The 24,600-nt window shown below is 45.9% G+C and overlaps 1 protein-coding gene and 1 pseudogene across 1 annotated transcript; one reads left to right on the plus strand and one right to left on the minus strand.

Annotated features, from left to right (window-relative positions):
- Positions 1-2,841: 2,841 nt before the first annotated feature.
- On the plus strand, positions 2,842-3,282 carry LOC119328275. The gene has a single exon (XM_037601290.1). The coding sequence runs from the start codon at positions 2,895-2,897 to the stop codon at positions 3,138-3,140; it is 246 nt and encodes an 81-aa protein (XP_037457187.1). The 5' UTR covers positions 2,842-2,894; the 3' UTR covers positions 3,141-3,282.
- An 8,096-nt stretch (positions 3,283-11,378) lies between these two features.
- The window catches only part of LOC119332983, a 32,978-nt pseudogene continuing 19,756 nt past the window's right edge, over positions 11,379-24,600 (minus strand).

A 24,600-nucleotide genomic window follows, 5' to 3' on the forward strand; every position in this document is an offset into this window, starting at 1 on the left:
ATGGTTTTCAGAGATGAGTCAATCCGCAAGGCCCACGCGATCTACGCCTTTGACCGGACTCGAGAGGGGTTTGACCGGGGTGAACTCTACTTGGTTTGCGTTACGGTAGGTCATCGTGACATGCCACACCACGTTTGTGCACATACCTTCTCAAGATTCCTCACCGGTAGTGCTAAGTGCGGCACCTCTATAGGTGCAGAACCTTTATGCGGTATTTGTCGTGTTTATGAGGCAAGTTCGCATCAAGTGTTGTATTGGGTATGTATACATCACACCACACTTTCATGCATATATTTGGGACGCATGCTGGTGGGTGTGCTCTTTTGACTCTCCCTCGCACGGTTTTCAGAGATGAACCGATCTGCAAGGCCTGCGCGATCTTCTTTGACTGGGCTCGAGAGGGGTTTGACCGGGGTTAACTCCTCGTGGTTTGTGTTACAGTAGACCATGATGACATGCCGGAATAATATTCAAGGATAAGTGGAGAGAGATGAGAAAATTGAAGGCATGGAAAATAAGGTCATGAAAACTGTCGGGGCAGAATGATTGCGAAAGAGAAGAAAGAAATAATATTTAAATGGTAAATATATATATGCAACCAAAATCATTTTAAAACTTATGTTCTTGCAAATTTTTTGCAAAGGATAAGCCGAGTTTATTCAGGAAGCACTCGGCTTATATTACATGTAAGCCGCGAAAGCACTCGGCTTATAAGGCGTATAAGCCGAGAGCCATGATGGGGCGCACGGTTTATAGGCTGCTCCGTGACGACGCCGTCAACGACCTTCATTGTAGACACGTGGCAAATATGTTTGCCGAATGTGCGTTATAAGCCGAGTGCTTTTTTGTATAAATACCGTGTGCATTATGGAAGCCGAGGGCTTTTCGGGGCACTCGGCTTACAAGACATTATAAGCCGAGTGCTTTTTGTTTGCCGAGTGTTATTTATCCCACACTCGGTTTAGAGGGAATATAAGCCGAGTACCCGATAAATAGCTCGCGGCGTATAGGCTAACACACGGGAAAACGGGATTTTCCTGTAGTGTATCACCGAATCGGGTCATAGTAAAAGGACAAAAATGGACGATCTAAATCCTCATTTGTTGGTCGTCACCCAACAAAACTCATGAACCAGATGAATTACCGCCGATAGCAGTTTTACTGTTCACATGTGGAGACGTCTACTGCCAAGATTATTATCTCGGTTGATCATCAAGACTGTGGGCCCATGTGTCATATGCATCTCTTCAAAAGCTCCTCGACATGGGGCAAGCCCAACAAGATGGCGACAATGGTCAGCGACATGAGCACCGATCGGTGAGGGGAATTTGCTCGCCGATGGCGGCAGCCTCGCCGTGCCAAGCCGACGTACGCATCCATGTGTCCATTCGGCCGTTGGCCGCGGTGTTTTTGGCTGAACTTTGGTTGGCAGCCGCAGAGCCGTGCTTCGGTTTCATGCCCGATGCCACCTGCTTCGTGCAGTTTCTCGCAGCTATGCGCCGCCGCTCTCAGCAGTCATCGATTCGACGCCACCACCGGCGCCTCGTGCTGAATGGCCAACTTGCAAGGCTGAGCTGTGTCGGTCCTTGCCGCCATGCCAAGCCATGACTGCGTCGTATGAGCCGCACGTACCACGCTATAGGCTGGCTACCGCCGCCCACCGCGTGCCTCGGTACCACTAGTAGCACACGTCAGCAGCCGGTTCACCCACGCATCGCCGTGCTTGCTATGGTCAAGCCGCATGCTGGCGCGCTCGCCGCCACGTTCACGCCACGCATGCAGGCCGCCACGACCCCTAGTCCTAGTCGTGTCGCGCACGGGCCCTACTGGCCCCGTCACGCTCCGCTGAGACCCCGCCGCCACCAGTGTGTTGGCCCTGCTGCCCGAATGTCTCCGCATCAGCCGACTCTAGTCGTCGGCCCGGACAGGGTAGGCTCAAGACGGATCAACAGTGGAGGGAGAAAGGGGAATCAAGGGTGGACTGGAAAAGGGGATCGGGAGAGAGTAATATGACTTGCGGACCCGTACTGTTGGTGAGAATAGCTCCTGCACCGGACTGGGATCATCTCTTTTCCCAGTGCGCCGAACACGACTAGTGATAGAATAGACCGGAATCAAAAAGATCAGGGTACCAACCAACTTCAGGGATTTAAAGTTGAGAATTCATTTACGTTGGTCTCTACAAAGTAAGGGTTTATTTCAGACTTTTCTCGTGCCGGCGGTGTACGTCATGGCTCATCTAACACAGTGAACACGGCATACAGTGCACCTGCCGTTGCCTTTCTTCAGCAGAATTTTGGCCGAGTCATGCAGAGGAGCCCCTGGTGACGAACTTGTAATCGACAGCAATCCCTACCGAGTCTTTGTCCCTAGAAATCTAGAGCATCCGACGGACAGAAGAGCTGAGTTCTGTGGGTTAGGTATACGGCACCCAAAGCTGCACATGCACAGCGCTGTTACCCGCAGGCCGTGGCACACCTGCTCTGGCTGTCCAAGTCCAAGTCGGCGACCCAACAGCCTCTACCGAGTCTTTGCTCGCCGTCCCGCACCCAAACGGCCGGCAGCGCATCGCGCGACGCCGACCAACCAATATATATTCCGAGTCCAAGTCCAAGTCGCCGACCCAGCAGCGACGTATCCGCCTGCCGGAACGATCTTGACCAACTCCACGTGCGGCTTTTCGTGTCAGGTCGCAGCACGTCTCTCCGCCTCTCCGACACCGTCAACAATCGACCGCGTCTCTCGTCCGCGTCAGGGCTCCACTTTCCTGCCCCCGTTTCCTCGTATATATACATACAGAGCACGAGCGGAGCCATCGGAAACCAAGCATCCATCAAAGCAGCACACTCGCATACCAGGAAACCGAAACGCATCAAGGCTAGGCGCCGCTGACCATGGACAGGATCTTGGCTTTCTCTATCCCCAGCTCCTCGCCCGCGGACATCGCGGGTGCCAGCTACGCCACGCCCACGCGCCATTCATGGAGGTGCCGCAGCGGGGAGCAGCCGGAGAAAGCGACGGACCAGCAGCGGCAGGAGGAGAATGTCGACCAGGGCTCTCGGCCGGAGAAGAAGCGGGAGGTGCGGTTCGCCCCGGAGTTCGACGGCATCAACTGCTTTGAGTCTATCATCTCCATCTGAGCGGCTGATCTGCTGCTGTCTCGGGATAGTTAGCGAGCTTCAAGTCTATTTTTGCTGGTTTCTTAATTAGTATGTTCAGAGGAGGTGAATGAATTACTGATCATACGCTTCATGCTCATCTTTTATATATGCTGCTAACTCGTGCAATAAATTCTATTTAGTGTAAGATAAAAAAAATGAAGAATTGCTGCCCCCAACTCCCTGTGTGATACTTAAAATGTTAAAACACACGCATGTTCTTCTTTTTGCAGAAAAACAACGATGCATTGATCAATGGGGAAAAAGCCACAGAAAGATAAATAATGAAATTAAATACTAAATACTCAGCCAACCTTTACTTTTGTGATTAATGCTTGTGCTATATATAAGTCTATATTCACATGAACATATAGCAAGGTCCAATAGTTCATGTACGCTTTGATACTTATTCTTACTTCTGTTTGACATGTTAGCGTGCAAATAATTAGCTATTAGTCTATTACGCAATGTTCAAAAAAAAAAGCTATTACGCAACCAGAGGAAAGCGTCGAGAGATGATCGAAAGGGGTTCACAAATGTTTGGGAATCAGAAGCATCAGGAGCAAAGCAGTTTGTACTCGGTGAATTCAGTAGCCTGTGAAATATCCACATTCTATACAAAATCCAGGAAACATGGCACATGTTAGTAATGAGTTGTCACCAGCGAATGATGGCACAACCTGAAAGATTTGCCCCCTCTCGCGCGGGGTGAAATGTTGTTTATTGATTTGTTTTCTGGAAATGAAATCGAGGTGAAAAGTTTGTCAATTTGAAAATAAGAGTTGAATGGCAATTGTGATTGACATTTACCCACTTGGCTAGTTCCATCTTAAGGCTAAGTTGACCAACCTTTCTACATAATAAATTCTTTGGCAGCATACTTCACCATCTGTATGTTATTTTCTCTAAGCAATGAGGTGGCTTCTAATTTGTACCGAGCCAGTGAACTAATAAATTTTATTATCAGAAGGCCAACGGTGACGGTTGTGGTTCAGTCCAGACCAAACCAATTAGTTCGGCCGAGTAAGAATATGACGCAGTATGCAACAAGATTGGAGTTTATTTGTGGAGCAGGTGATATTTGCGTGAAAGAAACGCGTCCACTTCTTTCGGGACTAGGCGCATCATGTTTTGGATTTGCTTTCTCTGAACATCTCTATAACACGTCAAACATAAAACTACAGTGCCTGTAAACTCTTTCCCGAAAGTCTAGACACAAGAGCTTATGCACATATTAACCACGATTCGAGTCTGTTGCTTCCATATGAATGTGATCAAATCAAAAGAAAATAAGAGTTCGGTCGCACATATATACATGTAACTCTGCACACCTCCTGGCCAAATGTGACTGAAAGCACCGATCCTCCGGAGACCGACCGCCACACACGCAGCACAGCTTCGTCAAACCAAGAAAGAATCAAGAATTACACACCCCCGGATCAGCCGAGCGTCCCTCAGAAATGGAGTTCACTGACGCCAGATGATGGTCTCGAAGCAGTCAATCCCGTCGAACTCCGGCGCGAACCGCGGCTGACGCGGCGGCGGAAGCTGCGACTGCGACTGCGGTTTCCCCTTTCCAAGCTGCTGCTGGTGCTGCTGCTCAGCCTCCGGCCGCTTCTCGTCCTGCTGCATGCCCCGCCAGGAAAGCCTCGCCCAGCTGCCGCGGGCGCCGGGGTTGTTATCGGCCGGCGACGCGCTTAGGATAAAGAAGACAAGCATCTTGTCCATGACCGATTAGAGACGCGCGATTGATTCCCGCAGCAGATTCGTTGGTCTTTGCTTGGTTTGTGTCTTGCTATGGTTGATGAAGGGAGGGAAGAATGAAGCCTGTCTTATATACGTCGGAGCATCGAGGATAATTTGGACACGGCGGTTACCTGCGCTGGAGGACTCCATATTATTCGTGGCCGCGGTCGCGAGAGAGAACCTGCGAGCGAGCTTGCGATGCATGCGGTGGCGTGGCCTCACACATGTTTCTTTTCTCTCTCCCCCGTTGCTGCTGGCCTGCTGCCATCTCTGGCTTGTCCAAGAGTTGACGTGCTGACAGACCGGTACGCAGCTGTATTTGTTTTTTGACGAGGTAAGGGTACGTATGTGTTTTTTTTTTGTGTGTTTTTTCTTTGAGATATTTCTATTTGATAGTTGGGTACGTGGGTGTTTTTTTAGGTGTTGGTCACATGTGCACAAGCTTTGATTCTGGGTCTTTGCCTACTCGGTCTGATATTATATTTCATCTAGATGAGTTCTAGGCACTCCTTATAATTACACGCCAATATCCAGCAAAGTTCAGAGCTTTAGACATGACAAATAAAATTATTTTTGTCGAGTTGCCAAATTCTGGCAATTTTGCCATGCCCGCCAACTAAAATTTTCATGCTCACGCAAACATATATTGTCATGAAGAATATTCGATTTGCCATGCTTAAAAAATCTGATCTCAATTTAGCTCTCTAGGCAGGAACTTAACTAAAAAAATACAAAATTATAGGCCGAGTACGTTAAATACTTCTAAATAGTACGTTAAATACTTCTAAATGTTAAGGAATTTAGCAAGGTTACTTGTGGGCAAATACAAACCTCGTTTGGGAAAAACCAACAGGTTACTCGTGACTCCGTGAGCTGACAGAGAGAGGGAGGCGTCCATCCAAAAAGTGAGAGCAAGGGCGTGCGACGCGCTTGGCAGCGCTCCTGCGCCGGTGGCTCCTCTCGACCTAAAGCGGGATCAGAGATGCAGAATTTCAGGTATCAAAGATATGGATTTTGGTGCTCGGGGGAATGTGTTGCTCAGGAAGGATCTCGAGGAAGGAGTCGGCCCGGAAGAAACCCGATCCGGTCCGTATGGCATGGAGATGTTTGGGAAAGGATTCACGAATCCTTGATGGTGGGAAAGGAGATCGATCTTGACCGGTTCGAGGTGTGATTCAAGGTGTTAGAGTTGTGTCAAATATTGTGTACAAGGTAGGTTAGAATATTACTTGTAGTTGTATTGCGTTTAGATAGGGTACGGAGTCGTGTCCTAGTAGGACACTTGTATCCTAGGCCTCTCATATATAGCGAGGGTAGACACACGATGTAACCTATGCCAACATAATAGCACGGGCACGCGGGGGAGCCGGCGGCGTGTGCCGATGCCCGGGCGACCGGGGTGCGGTATTGTAGCGGTGTCATGGGGAGGAGCGCCCATAGTCAGTCCCCGGGGATGTAGCCATATCGGTGAACCTCGTTAACAAATCTCGGTGTCGTGCTCGTGTGATTGCTTGGTCCTCACTAAATCGATGGTATGCCTCGGATTTATTCTAACAAATGGTATCATGAGCAAGGTTCAATTTAAGGAGTTGCTGGATCGTTGATTTAGAGAAGAGCGATGGAGACCGGCTGCAAATGAGCACGGCTTGCGTGCGAGACGTCGGGCAGCAATCTGAGATTATTGCATGTAAAGCAATCAAAAGCAACACAAAGCAGATCGATCCATGTGCAGGCATCGTAACGTGCGGTGGCCAACGCACGAGAGCAGGAGTCCGCGTACAGCGGCAGTGGCAAGCAGCTCGATCGGGCATGCGGGGCAAGGCTGCACGAGCGGCGTATTGGATACAGACGATTGAGCATCTCGGCAGGATTTTGATCGGACTCGGAGGCTCGGGCGGTGTGTACGCGGGTGGTCTACGTGGGCGGTGTAGCAGCAGGAGCGCCCGGCTGGATAAGGTCCAGGTGGGCTGTGGCCCATGAGGGGCTGCAGACCAAGGCGCGGGTATGGCCTTGTTGCAGAAGCAGGAGACGCGCGTACGAGATAGCCTGAGGACAAGGTGCTGCGTGTTGGGACGTGCGTTCGAGATTTGTGTGGTAAAAAAAAGGAATATCTTCGCGCAGGCTCAGTCAGGAGATCAACTTTTATTGGCAAAGTTTATGCATGTATCGCGTCAGGTATAGGACGCGGTGGCTGGTTGAGGCCCAGGAGCCGGTGCATGAGGTTGCTAATTGAAGCATCAGGAGTTTTCTATGGAAAATTGGCACAAATACCGAGGGTTTCTTTTGGACAAAGAAGCATGTATGCATGGCAATTGGCATGAGTGCAATGCGTACGAGAAGCTGCTTGGGTTAAAATAATTTCTCGGATGAAAGTGCGGCATGATGCATAGTTGGTCAAGATGGAGCGCGTGCGAGGATGGGGACGTGCGTATAAGGCTCGAAGGAGTCTGGAGCATGTTGTGGCTGGATCATGCATACACAAGGCACGGAGTGCGGGTGGACACGACGTATGGTGGAGCATGGTTGCAGTCGGATACTTTTGGTTGGGTCGGACTGGACCGTCTGGCGGATCGACGGAGATGTCGGTCAAAGCAGAAGACGGTGGTGATTTTGGCGACGACGAGTCGACGACATAGAAGCGTGATGCTGATGGTGACCGACTTCTGGGGCGTGGAAACACGTGGCGCAGGCCCGGAGGGCCTGTGTGGCTTCGACAAGACTATGCCGCGGGATTGATTCAAGGTGGTGTATACACGGAGCTTGAAGTCGATGGGGCGAGGGGTGGACTGATCATCTACCATGGAGTCATGTTGAAGGTGGAGCTGGAGTCTGGAAGACTTCACTCAGTGCTGATTGAGGGGCTACGGCGTAAGTCGACAAAGAGTCGAAGCCTATTCAGCGGGAAAAAGCGAGTGACATGCAGTTCGGACTGGAGCCCAGTGGTCTGATGGAAGTGTGAAACTCGTCATCGATCGATGATGATCGGTGGTACTCTGCAGTGGGGGTTGGGTGATGTGGGTTCGCGACCCTTGAGACTCGGCCGGGATAGCGGAGGCTCGACGCGGTAATAGCGACGAGGTGTGCGGTATGCACGGGACATGGAGACGGGCCAGGGCTCTGGTGGTCATACATGTGGTGAGACAAATGCGAATTTGACTCGGGATGACTACAAGCAATGGTAAAATTCCTTTAAGTTTCAGACAGGCGATCAAGAAAGGAGCAGTGATGTTGAGTTCAGGTAACTCTTATGTGTGACACCCAATATGTGAATTGTTCACTTTCACGCAGGTCAGAGATCAATGTGTGATGGTGTTGGACTAATACTCCGGAAGTTGGGAGCACAGACTAGAGTAAAGAGGAACTTAATTTTGCTCGAGTGTTGACTGTGGTCAGGAAAAGGAGGGGCTACAAGTTGCAGACGGAGTCATATGGAGTATTTTGAGTAGCAACGGTTCTCATGGGATAAGCTCAAGTCCAATGTACATGGAAGTTTGACGCATTGACGAATTCAAGGTGGTGGAGAATATTCGTCAAGGTGGAGTTTGTTATAGTTGTGTCAAATATTGTGTACAAGGTAGGTTACAATTGGACTTGTAGTTGTATTGTGTTTAGATAGGATATGGAGTCGTGTCCTAGTAGGACACTTGTATCCTAGGCCTCTCATATATAGCAGGGGTATACACACGATGTAACTTATGCCAACATAATAGCACGGGCACGCGGGGGAGCCGGCGGCGTGTGCCGGTGCCCGGGCGGCCGGGGTGCGGTATTGTAGCGGTGTCATGGGGAGGAGCGCCCATAGTCAGGCCCCGGGGATGTAGCCCTATCGGTGAACCTCGTTAACAAATCTCGGTGTCGTGCTCGTGTGATTGCTTGATCCTCACTAGATCGACGGTATGCCTCGGATTTATTCTAGATCGACCGTATGGCATGGAGATGTTTAGGAAAGGATTCACGAATCCTTGATGGTGGGAAAGGAGATCGATCTTGACCGGTTCGAGGTGTGATTCAAGGTGTTAGAGTTTTGTCAAATATTGTGTACAAGGTAGGTTACAATTGGATTTGTTGTTGTATTGTGTTTAGATAGGATATGGAATCGTGTCCTAGTAGGACACTTGTATTCTAGGCCTCTCACATATAGCGGGGTTAGACACACGATGTAACCTATGCCAACATAATAGCACGGGCACGCGGGGGAGACGGCGGCGTGTGCCGGTGCCCAGGCGGCCGGGGTGCGGTATTGTAGCGGTGTCATGGGAAGGAGCGCCCATAGTCAGGCCCCGGGGATGTAGCCATATCTGTGAATCTCGTTAACAAATCTCGGTGTTGTGCTCGTTTGATTGCTTCGTCCTCAATAGATCGACGGTATGCCTCGAATTTATTCTAACACAAGGAACGCGGCGACGGGGATATGATTGAGATGTAGAATGGATGAGTGGAAATGTAAGAGTATGTGATTTCAACAGGGATCACAATAGAGGAGAGGGTTTGTCTCCTGGATGAGCTACTCCAACCTGGAGATGAGGGTCTTAATTGCCACACCTTCAGATCTCATACGTCACTCACTCAAGCAGTAGAGACATCCCAATCCATGAGCACAAACAACGCACCATTACATTTGCTCAATCTTAGTTTGAGGGCACACATGTACACAGTTACACACCATTATATATGCCCAATATTAGTTACATTTTTTTAGAACGAAGGCTCAAGGAGAGCCCGGCTTTGAATTAACAAAGCCATCAACCGGCCAGGAGATACAAACACCCACAGTTACAACGAAGCATAGCAAACAAGCAAAAGAAAAGGAAAACAAAAAAAGACGGCAGATACAAGGTGATGCCCGAAACAACTTCCTAGCCCCAACACGTACAAGCAAACAGGAAATAAGCAGTACAGACTAGCTTGATGTTGCTGAAGCCCTTCAATGCGCGAGTGGAGCACCATAACCCTGACAGAGAGCAAACTTCAGGGGGAGTTACAGCCCAGCAAAGATGGACATGCCCTCATCTACTCCGATAGGTGGACGCCGTCCTCGTACTGACCCTCTCCACTTCCGAAGGGGACCCCTGCCCCTCGCCCTGGATCGAAGGGCGCCGTACTGTTGGCAAGTGGCAATGCTCCCCTGAGCAAGGATTGGTACAAGCTTCCAGGTCACCATGGGAGATTCTCAGCACGACCCACCTGCTGCGCTAAGAACACCAAACGAAGAGCCTCATCAAGACACAATAACCCACACCCAAGGAAGAGAAGTTGTTGTTGAGCGAGGTTGAAGAAGAACTTGCAAGCAGAAGATCCAAGGCAGCCAATGCAGATAGCAGGACAGCACCCGCTGGAAACAGCACCAAGTTCAAGCCTTCCATGCCCTGTTGCTGCCAACGGGGAAAGAACCCTATCTTCATCCCGTCCATGCCATGGCACTGAGAGCTGATGAGCAAACAGCCACAAGTCAGGCAACGGACAACCAAACAGCAGAGCACTGCCCCAACAAGAAGACCATGGCGCCACCTCCACCTGCAAAGCCGCCACACACTTGACAACCACACCCATCGCCCCTGCACACCCCCAACTCACCCAAGGCGGCACCTTCAGGAAGATGACGACGCGTCAAACGCCGCTGCCGCCCAGCCTGAAGAGACTAGAGTTTTCACCCGGGCATGAGAGTGGGAGGGAAGGGGGTAAACGCACCTCGACGGCGCCTCCAAGGAGGAAGACGGCACCAGGAGGTGTCGCCGTCGTCGTGGCCGGGAATCCAGCCAGAGATTTCTCCCGGTCCACTACCACCCCTCTAGCAGCCCCGTCGACAGTTGGATCCGGCGACCAGCGGCCGCCAAGGGCCAGATCTGACGAGGGGGAAAGGATGAGAAGAAGAGGAAAGTGTGACCTGCGCCCAACTCCCGCCGCCACGCCGTCCACACGGCTGAGGAGGAGGGAGAGCACCACCAGTCAAGCATTGGTTGCCGCCAAACCAACACCGTCGCACCAACCCAGGCCGCCGCCTCGTCAGCCGAAGCCCTCCTAGCAGAGCCGGAGCGGCCAGATCCTCGCCGCCACCATCATTGGTGGGCGCGCGGGCTTCGCCGGAGACCTCCTCTGGCAGTGGCGAGGGGGGAGGAGCAGGGGAGGGGAACGCGGCGGCTAGGGTTTGTGGCCTCCCGAGTCGCCCCGAGAGGAGCGACGCGGGGGCAGGGGTGGGGAATCGCTCTTTTGGTGGCCACCCAATCAATCTTAGTTACATGGGACACATGTACACACCATTACCTGTGCTCGATCTTAGTTACAGGACACACATGTAGAATAAGTAGCACGGGCACACACTCACTTAATCCACATACATATAGATACATAATATATCTTCCCACACATGCATGGCGGACAGCAACACACAATGGCAAACCAAAGAGCACGTACAAACCACACCATGGGATGGGAGCCGATGATGATGAACGGATGATAGGAAGGGCACCTGCAGCGTCAATCCTCTTTCTTCCAGAATAATGGGAATCTTGGAGCATCTTTCTTTTCTGGTATGTTTCTCGCTTCCTGGTTGCCTGATTTGTTGTGTATAAGCTTGGGATTGTTCTTGTGTTTCTTCAATGCATCTATCACCTCATCGGGGACAAAATCACCATTGAACTCGAGCTCCTTCAGTTTTGGAAGCTCGTCAATGCCGGAGAGTAGTGTACCCTTTCTGTAGGACCATATGATTTTCTCAAGCTTAGTAGCAGATTGGGTAGTAAAGCCAATACAGGTGATGACAGAAAAGTCGATGGTTAGAAGGTTGAGCCTTGGGAAGTCGTCTTTGTAGAAGATGAGCAGGCTCTGTGCATAAGATATCTCCTTGAGTACTAGGCTGCGCATGTTAGGCATCTTGGCAAGAATCTCCACCTCATCTTGACAAAGAATGGTACGACAGAGAGTCACCTTGGAGATGTTTTTCGCCTTTTCAAATAATGATAATGATAGCTTATTGCTATTCTTCAACTCGACTTCCTTCAGTTCATGAAGGTCTTCGACTCTAGAAAGAGACTGTAGGCCATCAGTGGACGACAGAATGATCTTCTCGAGTTTAGGAGCTCCACCATTAAAGCTAAGGACAGTTATCTCGGAACCCTCAATAAGAAAGCACTTGAGACCCTTAAATTTCTCCTTGTTGAAACTGAGCCTGTCATCGATGTATGCCCTGTCTTGGAGCCTGAGACAGACTAATTTGGGTAGCTTGGCGAGGATCTCCAGATCAGCCTGCCTTAGTCGAGTACCAGATAGAGTTACCTTGGCAAGTTGAAGTTGGTCACCATCTTTGGTCAACAACTAAAAAAGTTGACCCGTTTCTGCGGTTCCGCGAATGCTTAGGCTCTCCAGAAACTTGGGACACTGTCCCTCAAAGGAAAGAAGCTTGGGAGAGTTATCGTCAGAAGAGTCTTCTGCGGTTATGGGAAGAGTGATTGACAGAGAGCGGAGGCACTCATGCAGGTCACAGATAGTTTGAAGCAAATTCCTGATGAGTTTGTCCTTCTGCTCAATAACCACACCAAGCTTCCTCAACCGCCATAGCTTGCCAATATCCTTCAAATCATTACTATTTCGTGCCTTGACATTGGACATTACCTCCATATTTGTCATCTTTTCGATCTTGTCAGGCACCATAACATAAGATACTTCATTATTGCTTGGCCCTGAACTCATAACAACTGAGCCAGCCAGCAAACGCTTCAACTTCAAGAGTATGACATGTACTGTTGCAGCTGCAGGCACCCTTGTCTGTCGGATATCCAATACTTCCAACTCACGGAGGTTGTTGATTTCACTTGGCAGCTTGGTAACATTTGTCCCCCTTAGGCTTAGATACTTGAGTAGTAACATCTTGCTGCAGATGTCCTTGAGGTAGTGTTGGTTCTTCCCACCAAAGCATTGACAACCTTCCAGATCTAGTACCTTGATCAGGGATACTCGAGACTCTTCATGGAGCTTGTCGAAGAATTTATAAGTTCTATCAGAGCCAAGGAGTTGGAGATCATTGAAAATGGAGAAGTGGCGAGCCAAGTGATGTGACAGACGGGTTTCTACAATATGCTGTTTTCTGGCGATCTTGGTAATGAATCCATGAACTCGATCACCTACCGCACAACTCTTTACCTGCGTTGTAGCACCAATATCAACAGGAAAAACAAACCACCGATGGACAAGCACATCAAAACATTGATTGGCACGACAGATAGAACTGGCCCAGTCTTCCTTGGTTATTAGCCCTTCTACAACCCACCGTCCTATCAAGGTTGACCGCCTAATGCTCCGCCCTGGTGGGAAGATAGCTAGATACACCAAGTAGGACTTGTATTCCTTGGGCAGATCACTATAAGAGAACTTGAACATCTTCTTATCGACGATGTCCAATGAGTTCTCCGATACCTCATGCATTGTTCTGCGCAGCTTTCTTAGTTCTTCATTGCTCCTCTTGGGGTTGGCGTACAAAGCATGAACAAAGACCTTCATGCAGAATTCATCTTGCTTACACTTGTCCAAAATGTCAAGAATAATCTGGGTGCTATCTTCATTCATCTGGTTTTTTCTAAGCTCAAGTGCAATATCTCGGTAGAGGCCAACAAGAGAACAGTCTGTGGGCTCCCGCGGCGGACAACAATATTCTCTGGCTTGTGTACAATTTACGATGGTCTTCAATATGAGTGCGCCAGCTATGCCACCTAGCATGCGGAAAGCATGTTTGGTCTCCTCCCATCCTGTTACGTAGTCATCATCCAGTTTGAGGATAACCAGTATCATCTCATCACCTTGTGTCTCCAAACAATCAATAATTCTGTCCATGATCCCTTTGATCTGGAGCTGCTCTTTCATCTTCCGCTGGATTTCTTCAATCTTGTTCATGGTTTCTTCAATTAGAGCATCTCGGATACAATCATGACTTGGTTTACAAGTAGCAGTATGTAGTTTCTTCACGGATTTGTCTTCCTGCGGCTCAGCTATACCTCCATGTTTCATGGATCTATTATCCTGCAGCTCCTGTAGGACTTTGCTGATCAATTCTTTGATTTGGCCGTCGACTAATATAACTGTACCAGAGGTGGCTTGCTTGGAGTCTTCCCGGGGCTTCTTGATTCTCAACGGAAACACCTCACGTAGGATGTGTTCATATTGCTCTTCCTTTAGACGAATCATCTTTACGGATGCTTCTTCTTCAGGCTTTAGTTTTTCATTTGCATCTTTTCCCATATGCCCTTGAGGCTTCATCATTGCATTTGCTTCTGTTTCCAAAACATCTTTAACATTGACCTTCGACCATGCACGTCCTTCCATATACTCTCTAAGTTTCTTGGTTGTCTCCATAATGACATCATCATGCGAATGTGTTGCTTCCTTCCTTTCTTGGCGTTGCTTGGTAGCAGATGCACCTTCACCTTCAACTTGCTTGTGCTCGAGCAGCCAGAGCGCTCGGAGGAGCACTCCTAATGGTTGATCTCTAGCGGATTCCAGCAGGTCCAGCTGATCGTCAGTCATCAGTTCTAGGTTGGGATGCACCTGGCCACCCTTCATTGTTTTGACTGTTTTCATGATTTCTGAAATCTTTTGGTTAACTCCCATTGCTTCGATAATTTTGGTGATTTCACCAACCAGCATAGATTTTTTCATCAAAATTGTTCTTTTCCTAGAATGATGCAAGACAGCCTGCAAGAACGGGCGAAGGATATGTTGTTGGTTGGAAGAGCGGAGTCCGGGCCCGAGGAGGGGGTGGGAGAAATGTTGTACTACATCCTGCGGTAGCACCTTCCCTTCTCTGTCTGCAACTTGCTGCGCTTGAAGCTCCCGTAAGATGTAGAAGAGAATGTCTTGCCTTTGTAGCAACTGATGATAGAAGTGTACTGCTGGGATATCTACCAAGACACTGCGCCTGCGCATGCCATGTTTCTTCCACATAGATGTAGCTTCATTTGCAATAGCTCGAGTTTCATTCCTATGCGGTGCCACAATGGCAACAGACGGTATTGATTTCTTCCCCACGCCAGTGTTGTGTTCCACAACATCCTTTATCCATTCAGTTAGCTTCGCCCTCATGTGGTCCTGATGTGACGGCGGCCCGATCTTTCGATGAGAGTGGGGATAATTATCGATTTGGTGGATTTTGAGCTTGATGATCCGGCTATACCGTACCCGACGATACGCCTCGACAATCGCTAAACCAATCTCCGATGGTTATTGACCTTGCCGTAGGCACGATCAACCTGAACAACGAGGTTCAAGTTCCTGCAAGCAACCGAAGAACCGGCAAGAACAAAGGTGAATTGCAACTGAAATTGCGGATAATAAACTGAGCACACGAACTAGATGAAAAGTTGGGGTTCCACTATGGATCTGACAAGGCGGTAGTCCTACACGTCTCGTAGATGCGAAATTGTAGCGATGGCTAAACAATACAATAAAACCCGAGTCTAAACCCTAAACTATAATAGCTATTTATTAACTGCTGCTTCCGGTCGAAGGCGGTATCTGTTGTCCACAAATCGGACTGCTCGAGGCCGTACGTGGCTGGTCTTCGTAGACTTTGCGGCAAGCACCTGGCGGCCTGGCCGAAAGCTCTAGGGCCCAACCACGTGGTAATGTTGGGCCATTAATCCAAGTCTCTTGTCCTGGTGCACTTCATGCATGCGTACGTGACATGCTTGGTGGATAGGACGTGTGACATGCATGCAAGAGCGTTGCTCCATTTGATCTGAACCCATATTGTCTTCATCTTTAATCTTTCCTTTATTCTCAAGTACAAGCAAATCCAGACATCAGTGTAATATTATATTCTTATTAGTTAAATCATATGTACGAAGAAGCGATAGTACCTGGCCATTAATTTGTCTCGCCCGCGCTCTAGTAATAGGACCAAGTGGAATAACTGATGTAGGAGTTGCGGCGGGTGTAACAATAGAAGAGATGTCCTCATCATCCCCCCTTCTTGAATCGAAGTCGTCCTCGACGGTACCTCGTCGTCATCACCCAAATAAGGCTTTAAATCTGCAACATTAAATGTGGGACTAACCCGAAATTCTGCAGGTAAATCAAGCTTATATGCATTCTCGTTAATTTTTTCAAGCACTTTAAAAGGTCCATCCGCACGAGGCATTAATTTTGACTTTCGTAAATCAGGGAAACGGTCTTTTCGCAAATGCAACCATACTAAATCACCTGGTTTAAAAACAACACTTTTCCTTCCCTGACTACCAACAAGTTTATATTTGGCATTCATGCGTTCAATATTTTTCTTAGTCATCTCATGCATTTTTAATACTAATTCAGCACGTTCTTTAGCATCAAGGTTTACCTTCTCCGAAGATGGAATAGGTAATAAATCAATTGGTGCACGAGGTATAAATCCATAAACAATCTTAAAAGGGCATAATTTTGTGGTGGAATGAACGGAACGATTATAAGCAAACTCTACATGTGGTAGACATTCTTCCCACATTTTTAAGTTCTTCTTCAAAACAGCCCTAAGCATAGTAGACAATGTACGATTAACCACTTCAGTTTGAGGATGACATGTAGTACTAAATAAAAGCTTAGTCCCCAATTTTGTCCACAACACCCTCCAAAAGTGGCTAAGGAATTTTGTGTCACGATCAGAAACAATTGTATTTGGCACACCATGTAAACGAACTACTTCGCGAAAGAACAAATCAGCAATGTGAGTAGCATCGTCACTTTTATGACAAGGTATAAAATGTGCCATTTTAGAGAATCTATCGACAACAACAAAGATAATATCTCTCCCCCGTCGTGTTCTAGGCAGTCCTAATACAAAGTCCATAGATATATCTTCCCAAGGAGTGCTAGGAACAGGAAGAGGCATATATAAACCATGTGGGTTCAATTGTGACTTAGCTTTTTGGCATGTCGTGCAGCGTGCAACATATCTCTCCACATCCCTTCTCATTTTTGGCCAGAAGAAATGACTAGCAAGGATGTCTTCTGTCTTCTTGATGCCAAAATGTCCCATAAGTCCTCCATGCGCCTCCTGTAACAACAAAAGACGAATAGAGCTATCTGGGATGCATAGCTTGTTAGCGCGAAAAACAAATCCGTCATTAATGACGAACTTGTTCCAAGTTCTACCCTCCCTGCAATTGAGCAATATATCTTTAAAATCGACATCATTAGCGTATTGCTCTTTTATAGTTTCAAGTCCAAAAATTTTGAAGTCAAGTTGTGATAACATGGTATAGCGTCTAGACAATGCATCGGCAATAACATTCTCCTTCCCTTTCTTGTGCTTAATAACATAAGGAAAAGATTCAATAAATTCAACCCATTTTGCATGTCTACGGTTCAGTTTGCTTTGACTTCTAATATGCTTGAGTGATTCATGATCAGAATGTATAACAAACTCCTTAGGCCATAAATAATGTTGCCATGTCTCCAAAGTCCGAACTAGTGCATAAAGTTCTTTATCATATGTTGAATAATTCAGACTAGGCTACTGGTTTGCCTTCTTGCAATAGAACACCACCTAAACCAATGCCGCTAGCATCACATTCTAATTCAAACATCTTATTGAAATCAGGTAATTGCAACAAAGGGGTGTGTGTAAGCTTATCTTTAAGAATAGTGAAGGCTTCCTCTTGTGCGTCGCTCCAAACAAATGACACATTTTTCTTTGTGAGTTCATTGAGCGGTGCTGCGATGGTGCTAAAATCCTTCACGAACCACCGGTAGAACCCAGCAAGTCCGAGAAAACTTCGTACCTGTGTGACCGAGTTAGGGGTCGGCCAACTCTGGATCGCTTCAACCTTGGCTTTATCAACTTCAATTCCCTGCGCTGTCACAACATAGCCAAGAAAAGCGACTCGATCCGTGCAAAAAGTGCACTTCTCGATATTACCAAATAAACGTGCAGCACGCAGAGCAGAAAAAACAGCACGCAAATGGTCTAAGTGTTCCTCTAGTGACTTGCTATAAATCAAAATATCATCGAAATATACTACCACAAATCGTCCAATAAAAGCTCGCAAAACTTCATTCATTAGTCTCATGAAGGTACTAGGTGCATTAGTCAATCCAAATGGCATAACTAACCACTCATATAAACCAAATTTAGTTTTGAAAGCAGTTTTTCATTCATCACCTAGTTTCATACGAATTTGATGGTAGCCACTATGCAAGTCCACTTTAGAAAACACAACTGAGCCACTGAGTTCATCAAGCATGTCATCTAATCTAGGAATAGGATGACGATATCGAATTGTAATATTATTGATGGCTCTACAATCAACACACATACGCGAAGTACCGTCTTTTTTAGGAACAAGTAAAATTGGTACAACACATGGACTAAGGGATTCACGAATGTAACCTTTTTCAAGTAGTTCGTGAACTTGTCGCTGAATCTCCTTAGTCTCCTCTGGATTAGTCCGGTACGGCGCACGGTTGGGTAATGAGGCGCCAGGGATCAAGTCAATTTGATGTTCAATTCCTCTCATAGGTGGCAGCCCCGGTGGTACTTCCTTTGGAAAAACATCATGATACTCCTGCAAAAGGTTAGCGACAACAGGAGGCAAAGAAGAAGGCATATCCTCAAATGAAAACAAAACTTCTTTGCAAATAAGAGCATAACATTCATCAGTATGAGCATCTAACTCAAGAATTTCAGCACGTGTAGCTAAGAAAGATACACCTTTCAATTTAATTTCTTTAGATGTGCTAGGATCAGATTTGTGCAGCTTATTAAATTGTTCTAACTCATCAACAACTTTCTGATCTTCAGATTGAGTACGCTCAATATTTGTGTTTCTACTAGCCCTAGCAAGATCATCTTTTAAAATTTGCTCAGGAGACATAGGGTGTAGAATGATTTTCTTTCCTTTATGTGTGAGAGTGTACTGATTAGTTCTACCATCATGTAAACATTATTTATCATATTGCCATGGCCTTGCTAGTAACATAGAACAAGCTTGCATAGGCACAATATCGCAATCAATAGTGTCATGGTATGAACCTAAAGAAAAAGGAACTCTCACCATGCGTGTTACCTTTACCTTTCCACCATCATTAAACCATTGAATGTAGTATGGTTGTGGATGTTGTCGCGAAGGTAGGGAGAGCTTCTCCACCATGTCAATGCTTGCTAAATTGTTACAACTCCCTCCATCAATGATTATGCGAACGGAACGCTCCTTGACGACTCCTTTGATGTGGAAGCGGTTGCGACGTTGATCCTTCTTTGCTTTGACAATCTGAGCACTAAGTACACGATGGGATATAAGACTCATGTACTTATCGGCGTCGTCAGCGATCATGTACTCATGTTCTCTATTCAATCCACCCAAGAACCTAGCCATAGCGGCTTCCTCAGTCTCAACTAAACCACAACGTAACATGCCCATTTGCAATTCTTGATAATAGTCTTCCACAGATTTAGATCCTTGGTTCAAGCGTTGTAGTTTATTTAGCAAGTCACGTTCATAATATCCAGGAACAAAATGGTGACGCATTACAAATTTCAAAGCTTCCCAAGTGGCAGGAATATTATTAGGATGTTTACGACAATGTGCTCTCCACCAAACAGAAGCAAAATCACTAAACTCACTAGTTGCAGCCCTAACTCTTTTATCATCAGGAAAATCATGGCAAGCAAATTTTTGATCAACTAGTAATTCCCAGTCAAGATAAACATCTGGATCATATTTCCCATCAAAAGGGGGCATGACAAATTTAATTCTACCCAAAGAATCGTCATGGCCACGTACCTGAGGACGCTGGTGTCGTCCCATACCTTGTTGATTATTGCGTAGTCGACGATGATCATGATCATTGTTATCATTAACTGCATCAGGATCCTCAGAATCACCATCATAGTTGTCATCTTGGATGTCGTCGGCTATCGAGTTGGCGTTGCAAGGACGGGGCTGGTCGACGGCATCGGTGTATGAAAGAGGGTGCCCCGGGTCTCCTGGGAGTACCCGACGAGCTCGTTGCAAGTGTTTGGGTGAACGTCTCATTGCTATCCTCGATCGACTTGAGACGCTTATCAAGTGCGCCCTCTAACGATGTGAACCGCTCGGTGTATGCATGCACATCCTCCTCAAGGCGTGCCACCGTGGCTTTCATGTTGTCTTCGTCACCTGCCATGGTTAGGACGGAACAAGAACAAAATCACAAGTATATTGCTCCTACAGTAACTATAGTGAGGCGGTGGAAAATGTCTCTCAACTCTCGAGCCATTACCAAGCTCTTACCAGTTCTTACCGTGCTGCAGTGGTTGTCGGCCGTTGGCGATGTCAAAAGTGATCAAAAGATTGATATAGCGATTACCAAGGGACCGAACAAGATACGATATAGGAAGTGGAGCTTGGTGAAGGTTTCCTCAACTCACAATATGTGGCACAATTAAGCAAAAAGTAATGCAAGCTGAATAATTGCTCAAACTTCTAACTAGTGCTGGCAGTCGACTAGTAAGAGATAAAACAATCTAAGCCTAGATACTGAAACAAGTGAGTGGAAACCGATGAAAAATATGATAGCTCTAAGTAGCTAGATATAAGTGAGGTATAAATGCCGTGTATAATAAAGCTCGGAAGCAGATGATAAATGACGCGGCGATGAACACTGTAGCAGTAAAATAATGTCCAGAAAAGAAAATATCAGCCCAAAACAGATGCTAGCCGGCCTGATTTTTTTTTTGCAACTTTTTCTTTTAACTTTTCTTTTGATTTTTTTCACTCTTTTTTTGTTTTTTCTTTTCTTTTTCTTTTCTCTTTTTTTTTGAGGCCGGTTGCTAGCAGACGTCAGGGACACAAAGCAAGGCTACTGGACAAAGGTGCTACGAGAGCTAGCTATACGTGCACTGGTGTTGAGATTACCTAAAACTAGTAGTACTAATGCACAGAAACAGTAGGCTGCTGGTGGAGAGTGGTGGTTGTGGCGCGTGTGGAGGCAGACAAAGAGATTTGGATGTCTGGCGTGGTGCGTGTGGTGAAGCGGCGTTGGCGGGCTCTAGCAAAGCAAGCGCGTGGATGGATGGGCGGACGTACGGTGTCAGACACGGATGATTGTCTGTCTGGCCGTAAGCTGCTGCTGTGCGACGGTGATTTTGTGCGATCAAATCATCGACTGATAAAAATATAGCAAAGAAAAACACAGGCGTCCGGAGGTAATAAGAATCGGAAACAATCGATCGCAATATTTATTTATTTTTTGATCGTGAACGAGCGGAAGGGATTATGTGGGTGGACAAAAACAGATTGATCTAGTAGATAATTTTACACCCTAACCAATCTAAACCAGCACTAATTCTAGGATGAATGTAACCAAAAATTCAACGATGCAAATACTAGATGCAAAAACTGCTAAAGGCTAAAAAGGTAGGTGTGATGGATGAACTAATCTAATTTTTTTGGCTTTTTTGTGGGTCTATGGGACAGAAAATAACTAATCTAATAAAACTGTAAATCTCTCACCGATGAACCTGAAAACTGATACCACTTGATGTGACGGCGGCCCGATCTTTCGATGAGAGTGGGGATAATTATCGATTTGGTGGATTTTGACCTTGACAATCCGGCTATACCGTACCCGACGATACGCCTCGACAATCGCTAAACCAATCTCCGATGGTTATTGACCTTGCCATGGCACGATCAACCTGAACAACGAGGTTCAAGTTCCTGCAAGCAACCGAAGAACCGGCAAGAACAAAGGTGAATTGCAACTGAAATTGCGGATAATAAACTGAGCACACGAACTAGATGAAAAGTTGGGGTTCCACTGTGGATCTGACAAGGCGGTAGTCCTACACGTCTCGTAGATGCGAAATTATAGCGATGGCTAAACAATACAATAAAACCCGAGTTTAAACCCTAAACTATAATAGCTATTTATTAACTGCTGCTTCCGGTCGAAGGCGGTATCTGTTGTCCACAAATCGGACTGCTCGAGGCCGTACGTGGCTGGTCTTCGTAGACTTTGCGGCAAGCACCTGGCGGCCTGGCCGAAAGCTCTAGGGCCCACCCACGGGGTAATGTTGCGCCATTAATCCAAGTCTCTTGTCCTGGTGCACTTCATGCATGCGTACGTGACATGCTTGGTGGATAGGACGTGTGACATGCATGCAAGAGCGTTGCTCCATTTGATCTGAACCCATATTGTCTTCATCTTTAATCTTTCCTTTATTCTCAAGTACAAGCAAATCCAAACATGAGTGTAATATTATATTCTTATTAGTTAAATCATATGTACGAAGAAGCGATAGTACCTGGCCATTAATTTGTCTCGCCCGCGCTCTAGTAATAGGACCAAGTGGAATAACTGATGTAGGAGTTGCGGCGGGTGTAACAATAGAAGAGATGTCCTCATCAGGTCCTCAGGCGTACAGGGCTCGAAAAATGTCTCCCTTAGGACCGAACGACCGGTCGGCGCCATTGCCACCACTAATGGGTCGACATCACTGTCTTCTTCTTCATCTCCAGAAAGAGCAGATGTTGCGGCTGCATGGACCGATGGCGAAACTTCTGCCGCCGGAGTGAGTGCAGTCCCTGCAGCAGCAGGCTGGGACTGTCCAGCTGCCGCTCCCTTCGCCGGTACCTCGACGCCATACCTAGAACAGACAGAAATAGCCATTTACAAGGAAAATTATGACCATGGACGAACACTGGAAGTCCATTTTCCTTCATGAGCGCCCCATGGTTAGACGAAGAGCTAGACAAAATTTACTTTTATTAGTTGGACTTGTATATTTTGATGTAAAAACTAAATAATCCTCTTGACAATCTTATTGAAGTATATAACTTTTATTAGTTGGACTTGTAGATTTTGATGTAAAAACTAAATAATCCTCTTGACAATCTTATTGAAGTATTTTACTTTTATTAGTTGCACTTGTAGATTTTGATGTAAAAAACTAAATAATCCTTCTAACTTTAGTATAAGGAATGAATTAACTTTCCAGGTGTCTCAGTTTATCTATGACTATTCTATATAAAAAAGAACCAACATGCAGATCCAATTAGTCTTGGCCATCGAATCATGTCAATCCAACTATCTAAAATGCCCCAAAGGGAGCGCCCAACATGGCAAGGATGCAATTAATATCACATCAAATATTAACATGTGCGCTAATCCCATAATTAATGTGTAGCTAATATCCGACCTAATATCAACATGCAATTAACTGCCTCCATAATATCAACATGCATTGCACATACGCACGGAAAAGTTGGTTCAAAGTTGTGATAAAGTTCAAGTACAACGTCGGACAAATTGATTTGGATTTTTATATGGCAAAAGAAGCATAAATAATGTGATGATAGCTAACTAGGTGTCATATATATAGTTTCGTACTTGTTTAGATAGAGATTATCATTTTGCTTGCCATTAAGTCTACTAGTCGTCAACCCGTGCACCTGCACGACCAAGCTATTATTGGGATAAATAATTATTAACAAAAGTCTATTAACACGTAAAGTGTAGGAGGTCACCAGATATCGTACGACTGGAAAAGTGCTAAGTTATTAAAATAATGTAAAAAAATGCACATGTATTATAGACTTTATATTTGGAAGGAGCACTTCTGCTTTCCCTGTTCTGCAAACTCCTATCTTTGAACTGAATGAACCTTTCCTATAATAATCGGTTAATGCAACTCTTCCTGAATTATATGTCATATTTTTATCCATATGGCAATGTACATATCGTCCTAACATACAAAATTATACATATATTTTAGATCCAAATTGTAGCATATCTATATATCACATCTATGTAAATGTTCTGAGAAAGATACACTACACAAACATCATTCAACAATATTTGGAATGGGCGGCATAAACTGCATGGGCCAGTTCTTTTTCAAAGATGGTGTGTATATCTAAATATTTGCATACTTTGTTCAATAGAATTGGTAGTGAGTGTTTTCTAGAAATAATCTAGTGACAAATATGTGTTCCATTTAGTGATGGATTCCACTATCTAAGTGTTGTTCTTGGTATATATACGTATCACAATAATGATGCTACTCTTAGCATTTAAATATGGTTCTTCTTAATGCACTGGTCAATGCTCCTGCCTCAACTTCCCGAATAAAATTTTCTATACTTTTTTGCAGGAAATCTTCCGTCTATTCAAATAAACATTTATATACATAATTGCGAATTTTGAGAATTTCTCTGTATATCATGAAATTAGATAGTACAATCTTTTGTAAACATGGTAGGAATAACCCTATGAATTTAAATTTTAATAGATATGGTTGTGAAATATCCCTATTTGAAAAATTGACAACCCGCCTTTGATAGGCCCTAGCACGAAAAGCAATGATATTGCTTCAACTAATATTTTTAATAGGCTTATACTAATATATTATTTTACAATGTGTGAAAATTTAGCATACTTTTATACTTGTCTTAAAGTTAGGTGATTTCACATATAAATTAAAGATGTTGCTAGCGATCATATCTATGATCCAGCAGGGAGAGATTTCGGTATGTGGGATTGAAAAAAAATTTAGCTTTTCCAAACCCTGGCGCAAAAGAAATTATATACCAACCCCCACATGCATAGAAAAGCAAAGTTATTCATTTTATTATATTTCCAAATTATTTAAGTTCATATAATATTTTTTGATGTGCGGCAATTTACACATAATTACACATATTAAATTACTGACCTTGGTTGTGATAATATCTTGGACCCAAGAGGGAGAAAT

The sequence above is a fragment of the Triticum dicoccoides genome, chromosome 7A, assembly GCF_002162155.2.
Source record: "Triticum dicoccoides isolate Atlit2015 ecotype Zavitan chromosome 7A, WEW_v2.0, whole genome shotgun sequence".
NCBI classification, from domain to species: Eukaryota; Viridiplantae; Streptophyta; class Magnoliopsida; order Poales; family Poaceae; genus Triticum; species Triticum dicoccoides.